This window comes from Bactrocera latifrons, unplaced genomic scaffold, assembly GCF_001853355.1.
Source record: "Bactrocera latifrons isolate USDA-ARS-PBARC rearing strain unplaced genomic scaffold, ASM185335v1 scaffold_37, whole genome shotgun sequence".
In the NCBI taxonomy this organism is placed as follows: Eukaryota; Metazoa; Arthropoda; class Insecta; order Diptera; family Tephritidae; genus Bactrocera; species Bactrocera latifrons.
In genome coordinates this window covers 537,760-543,759 of record NW_017537012.1, presented here as the reverse complement: position 1 = coordinate 543,759, position 6,000 = coordinate 537,760, and the positions used below count along the sequence as shown (strand labels likewise).

The window sequence follows — 6,000 nt, the reverse complement described above, 5'->3', positions numbered from 1 at the left end:
GGCGCCGCTATTGTTTAATATTTATTTGACTTAAATTAAAGTTTTTTTAATCTAATTAGTAAATTGGTTTGTAAGCTACTATATACAGAAAGATATTAAGAAAATTTCTAAAAAAAAAAAGAAAAAGCAAATCAAAAAAATATTTTTAAACAATTTGTTTTAAAAAGGTTGTTTTGTTAAATAAACTTTTCCATTATTATTTTAAGAAACATTTTTGTTTAAAAGTGTATGCTTTTTTTAACAAAAATTTGTAATTTTCAAAAAACAAAAAAGGTTTTAAGGTGTGTGCGTTTTTTTAAACAAAATTTGTAGCTTTTCATAAAATTTTTAATTCCTTCCACAAAAATTTAAGTTTAAATATATAAGTGTTTATGTGTGCTGCTAAACCTATGAAAGCAWGTAAAATTGAGACTGACACTAACGGAAGACAAAATGTTATATAAATAACGAAAAAACATTACGAAATTAAAAAAAAAAAAAAATTGTTTAATTTCTACCAACTACAACTACAAGTTTTCCATATACTATGTGTGCGTATATATGTCTGCATATACATATGTACGTGTATAAAACGTGAATTTTGGTTTTGGAATTGCATGTTTTCCAAACATTTAAAAAAAAAAAACTTTCATCGCCCTTTCTTTGTGTGTTTATGTTAAAATGTTCTTTTCATAACGTTTTGTATGTGAAACTAAGTTTCTTTGTCTGTTTTTTTCTTTTTTTTGCATTCCTTAATTCTATTTTTCTATTTTTTTCTTCTTGTTTTTGCTTTCCTTCCTCTTAATTCTATTTATAATAATTTTATTAAATACTAATAAAATTTGTCTACTTTAAACCTTATCGCCACCTATGTATGTGTGCGTGTATGTAACTATGTATGTATTTTGCGTAAATAGTCATGTTAATGCGCTCTAATTTTGTTGTTGCGTTAATTTGAGACACTAGTAATAGTTAAATGCTATCTCAGCTCTTCTATATATGTATGTATATACGTATGCATGTATGTATGTATGTTTTATATATTTTAAAAATTAAAAATTAAAAAAAAAAATTGCTTACACTTACATCTGTTTATTAAGTACAAAAATTCGTTCGCCTACGCATATGCTTCATTTTTTTAATTGCGAATATTTTTTCACATATTGGTGTGCTTTCTTTTGRGTGTGTTATTCACCTGCTAGTGCTTGGTTGTTTGTGTTTTTTTCTAATTATTATTAATTTCAAGTTTAAYTCACACCGATATTGTCTGTGGTTGAGTCTCCCTTCTGACTCTGATATTAGCTTTCTGTTTTCTTTTCTTTTCGTGCTTTTTGCCTTCGCTATATACCTTGTTTGTTCGTCCTCTTGCTATTGTTGTTGCTATTATGACGGTACAATCATTTGCCATTCCAGCGCGACATCATGCGCTTGTTGCCGAAACAGTCGCCGAAGAAGCGATCCAACGAGTGATATAAATGCGGGCGCACTGATGCCAAGCTGTGGTCTTCGTCGGTGTAGCTCTGCAAGGAGTGGTGGGAAGAGATGATGGTAGAAAGGGGTGAATTTCGGAAAATAACTCACTTTCAAAAATAACTAATATTTTCCTATAATATTAAAAATTAATTTGGAATTATAACAGTTTTCCAAATTTTTTAAAAATTTTTAATACGAACTCAAAATTTTGTTTGGATTCCTTAAAAAAGACTTACAATTTTTCAGTTATTTTCACAAATTTAGCAAATGAGTTGATTTGTAATAATTTTCAAAACATTTCCGAATTTTATACATGAATTGAACAATAATTTTGAATAAATATAAATTTAAAATTATTACAAATTATCAAAATTTTGATCAGCTAAAAACTAAAACTTAATATTTAATTTTAAAATTTTTAATAATTTTCAAAACATTTTCAATCAAAAACACTAAAAATATAATTTAAAATTTTTAAAAAATTTCAAATTTGTTTTTACATAAAACTAATTTTCAGCTTAATAATTTTCAAAACTTTTAAAATTTGTGTTTTATATACTTAAAAATTCTTTTGGGATTCTTAAATATTTTCAAAACTAAACTAAATATTTTATTTGAAATTTTTTAAAAATTTTCAAAACATTTTTAAATTTGTTTTATATTAAATTAAAAATTAATTTTCAATTCTTTATAACTTTCAAACTTTTTAAAATTTGTGTTGAATACTTCAAAATTCATTTGGGATTCTAAAATATTTCCAAACTTTTCTAATTTTCTTATATAAGCAAAAAAACTAATTCGGATCGCTTTATTTTCAAAACTTTTTTTTACATTTTTTGTTTTTTAAAACTTAGAATTTATTTGGAATTTTTGAAAATTTTCAAACCCTTTTATATTAAAAATTTGAAATTCGGTTGCATATTTTGAAAAATTTCAAAATTTTTTTTTTTTAAAGTTTTTTTAATAGATACTCTAATTTTTTTGAATTCTTAGTAATTTTCAAAATATTTCAATATTTTTTTCCTTTTTTATTTAAATTCGGAGCTCTTAAAAGTTTTCAAAAATTTTTCATAGAGTCAAAAACTTTCGAAATGTTAAGTTCAACCCCTGAGTTCTTGCATTTTTAAAAGATTGTAGAGATTAATTGAAAAATAATATTCAAAAAATCTACAATTTTAGAATTCCGAGCTTTTACGATGACTAGTTGAGCTCTTCTAATACTTATGATTCCTTATACCACATAAGAACATTTCCAAAAAATTTAAAAGTTTGGTAAGATACTCACTATTTGCTTGAACAGGATATCAAATCTCTCCAAATTCTTTGCCAAAACCATTGCTTGTTGGTAGTGCACGTTGTCATCTAGAGTGCCGTGGATCAGCATGAATTTCTTGCCACGCAAACGTTGTGCACGTGTGGTGAGTTGAGAATTCGCGTAACCAGCTTCGTTCACTTTTGGCAGACCCATATAGCGTTCAGTGTAAATTGAGTCTACAAAGACAAGCAATTGCGAGCACACAATATTTTAAAGAGCGCAGCTTTATAAAATACAAAGAAAACACCGTTATAGCCAACTGAAACTCACCATAGTAAGCCCAATCCGTTACTGGTGCCACAGAAGCGGCACAACGGAAAACTTGACTGTCATCATTGGCCAGAGCCATGGCAGCCGCATAGCCGCCATAACTCCAACCCCAGATGCCTGTGTGATTGGTATCGATAAATGAAAATTTCTGCTGCAGTTGTCTGGAAGGTGATGCAAAACAAAAAAATTGAAGATATATAGTACATATGTGTATATAGAAAAAAGAGCATTCCTACCTGGTTACATCAACTTGATCGGTGATCTCTAAAGTGCCCAATTTTAGATATATCGAATGCAATAGTTTATCACCACGTGAGCCAGATCCGCGTCCGTCAATCTTGGCATAAATCACAGACTGGTTTGATGAGAGGTAGGTGCCCCAGTCGATCATCCAACGATCAAGCACCTACAATGGTAACGAGTAAAGAAAAAAATAGCAACGGTCACAAAAAAATTTACAAAAAAAAAAAAAACATAAATATTCATGTGCATACCGAGGTAGAGTCGGGTCCACCATAGACGTCCACTAGTAGGGGGTATTTAGTGTTGCCACTACGATCGAGGTTGGGTGGCAATTGTAGCAACACTTTGGCAGTAAAGTTTCCCGCTATCGGGAAGGTATGTATTTCATAGGTGGGCATAGCTTTCAGTTTCAGTTTCGCACGTAGTTCGGTATTTAATTCCCAATCAATGACCTTCTTAAGCACCACTTGATCTGTGTAAGGGTAGAAGAGTTTCAAACTGCTTGCTGTATCTATTTTAAAATGTTATAAACCTACCATTTTCCCAGTTCCATTCATATAGCACAGTCATCGGTATGCCGGGACCATCCGAAGTGATCGCCATTTGGCGTTCGTGACTGAAAGACACCTCATAGTATGTTTGCTGCACGTCTGTCGAATTAAAGTTATAACATTTAAGTCAGTTGGTATATATCCGTATACACAACATGATTTCGAAGTTTACTCACCGCCCGATACATGCAGCCCACATGTGAGGCACTGTGGTGTACGGCCTGTCTCTGCTTTGATCGCATACACATGCGCCACTTGGGATTGTTGTTCGGTATTAGCCATATAGAATATGACATCGCTAGCCGTATCCCAATGAAGTATACTTTCCACAACAAATTTACCTTTTGTTAGTGTTTCTACAGCGCTACCTGCCATTTTCGTCGACAGTGTGCAGATTTGACGATAGTATGTCTGATCGTCCTGCAGCTGTGGCAGTACTAAGGCTATGCGTGAACCGTCTCGGTTCTTGAAGGGTGGTGTGAACAAATTTACCCAACCAGTCTTCGACTCGATATTATAAATCTGCAAAGTTGTGAGAATTATGGCTTGTAGTAGTACTAGTATATTGTATATGAGCTCTGACCCACCTCTAATCGACGCACACCATCGAACACCTGCAGATATGCCAAATTTTGTATGCGATTCATCCATACCGAGAGCACACGTTCACTATCTAACCATTCGACCGCTGAGATGATATAGTCGTTCTCGGTGTTTAGCGAGCTGGGCACCGGAATCTGCGTGAGAAACTCGTTACCTTTAGCCGCGCGCTCCAAATCGGCCGTATAGAGACTGACACGCGGATTCGAGGTGCCCGCYTTCGGATACGGTATAAATTTGGTGAGTGGATATTGAAAGCGTGGTTCGTTCGCCTCACCGTAGATGGGCAAACTGATGGCGTGTGTTGGTGAGTCATCGAATTTGATGAATGCGATATGTGTGCCGGTCGGATTGAACCAGGTAGCGATGTTTGTGCTAAAMACCTCCTCTTCATACACCCAATCGGGTATGCCATTCAAKATRGCGATATTCTCGTCACTTGTCAGYGGAATTGCTTCCGCATAGGCGGTTGGCTTATAGTAAAGATTGCGTTCGAAATTGATAATTAGTCCGTTRCCGACGGGAGCCCACTGCGYAAAGAGCAACAGCTGTTGCACGCCATTGATCATCAGCGGCAGTATTTGACCGGATGTGATGTTGTAAATGTCGTACTGYGCAAAGAAGCTGTGACGGAAGTACTGCAAAGGAAAGGAAAGGGGGTTTGTGAAGAGCGCTAAAAWATTTGTGGCATGCKCAAAAACTTACTTTGGACAAATTTTTGGCCAACAATAACAGCTCACGATCGGCGGACATCTCGAAGAGCGAGTATTGACGCTGTGAAAATTATATCAACGGTTTTATATATTAAAATATTTCTKAAACTCTTTGCCACTTACGTGCTCATCATACAGCAGCACTCGTTTCTTTTTCGTCTTCACATCGTACTCGACAATCGACTGCAATTGAAGTGGATTCTTTAGTAGCATTTTGGCTTACTTACATCGCTCTAGTAGCGCTTATATATAAATTAAATAGCTTACATTGTTTTCTCGGAAGAGTATACGCGATTGCGGCGTCCATGTACCATTGAAGCGATGCGCTGATAATGCCCCGGTAATGACCTCATCCAAGTGTAGGCCATTATCATTTTCCTGTGGTGTCACATCATCATCATCCCCAGCTTTGATGATGAACGTTAACGCCACAGCGAGTAGGGCAATAATCACAAGCGCCGCGATGGTGCCGAGTATGATACGCAATTTGCGTATTTTCATCGGAGAGTAGCCCAAATTCTAAAAATATCGAAAAGGTAGAKACTTAGTTTGTGTTTAGCTGATTTTTGTTTGTTTTATTTTCTGAGGTAGTTACGACGATTGGAATTCAGTTTAGTTATAATGCAATTAGAGAAACCATTCGATTTTTTGTTGTTACAGTAAAAATATGAAACAAATTTTCAGTTTAAAATATTTGAATCCATTATAACGAAATCAATATATATTTGAATATTTGGATTCATTACATCAACAATATATAACAATGTGATTAAAAAGTAGTGTGCATTTGTGTATGAAATGCAATTACTTTATTAACTCTTCCATTTCGATTTTGTCTGCTTCATAGTAATCCATG

The 6,000-nt window shown here is 33.8% G+C and overlaps 1 protein-coding gene across 4 annotated transcripts in view; it reads right to left on the bottom strand.

Annotated features, from left to right (window-relative positions):
* Positions 1-1,288: 1,288 nt before the first annotated feature.
* LOC108971996 (venom dipeptidyl peptidase 4) overlaps positions 1,289-6,000 on the bottom strand; it is a 115,666-nt gene continuing 110,954 nt past the window's right edge. For 3 of the 4 annotated variants that reach the window (XM_018938400.1, XM_018938402.1, XM_018938403.1), the window contains 11 exons: positions 5,412-5,663; positions 5,268-5,345; positions 5,137-5,205; positions 4,419-5,069; positions 4,008-4,353; positions 3,817-3,930; positions 3,532-3,752; positions 3,274-3,443; positions 3,038-3,198; positions 2,738-2,943; positions 1,289-1,499 (listed from right to left, as the gene is read on the bottom strand). In XM_018938400.1, coding sequence (XP_018793945.1) covers positions 1,377-1,499; positions 2,738-2,943; positions 3,038-3,198; positions 3,274-3,443; positions 3,532-3,752; positions 3,817-3,930; positions 4,008-4,353; positions 4,419-5,069; positions 5,137-5,205; positions 5,268-5,345; positions 5,412-5,663 — 2,391 coding nt within the window. In that variant the 3' untranslated portion in view covers positions 1,289-1,376. The remainder of the gene's footprint in view (positions 1,500-2,737; positions 2,944-3,037; positions 3,199-3,273; positions 3,444-3,531; positions 3,753-3,816; positions 3,931-4,007; positions 4,354-4,418; positions 5,070-5,136; positions 5,206-5,267; positions 5,346-5,411; positions 5,664-6,000) is intronic. The other variant, XM_018938401.1, reaches the window with a different exon arrangement.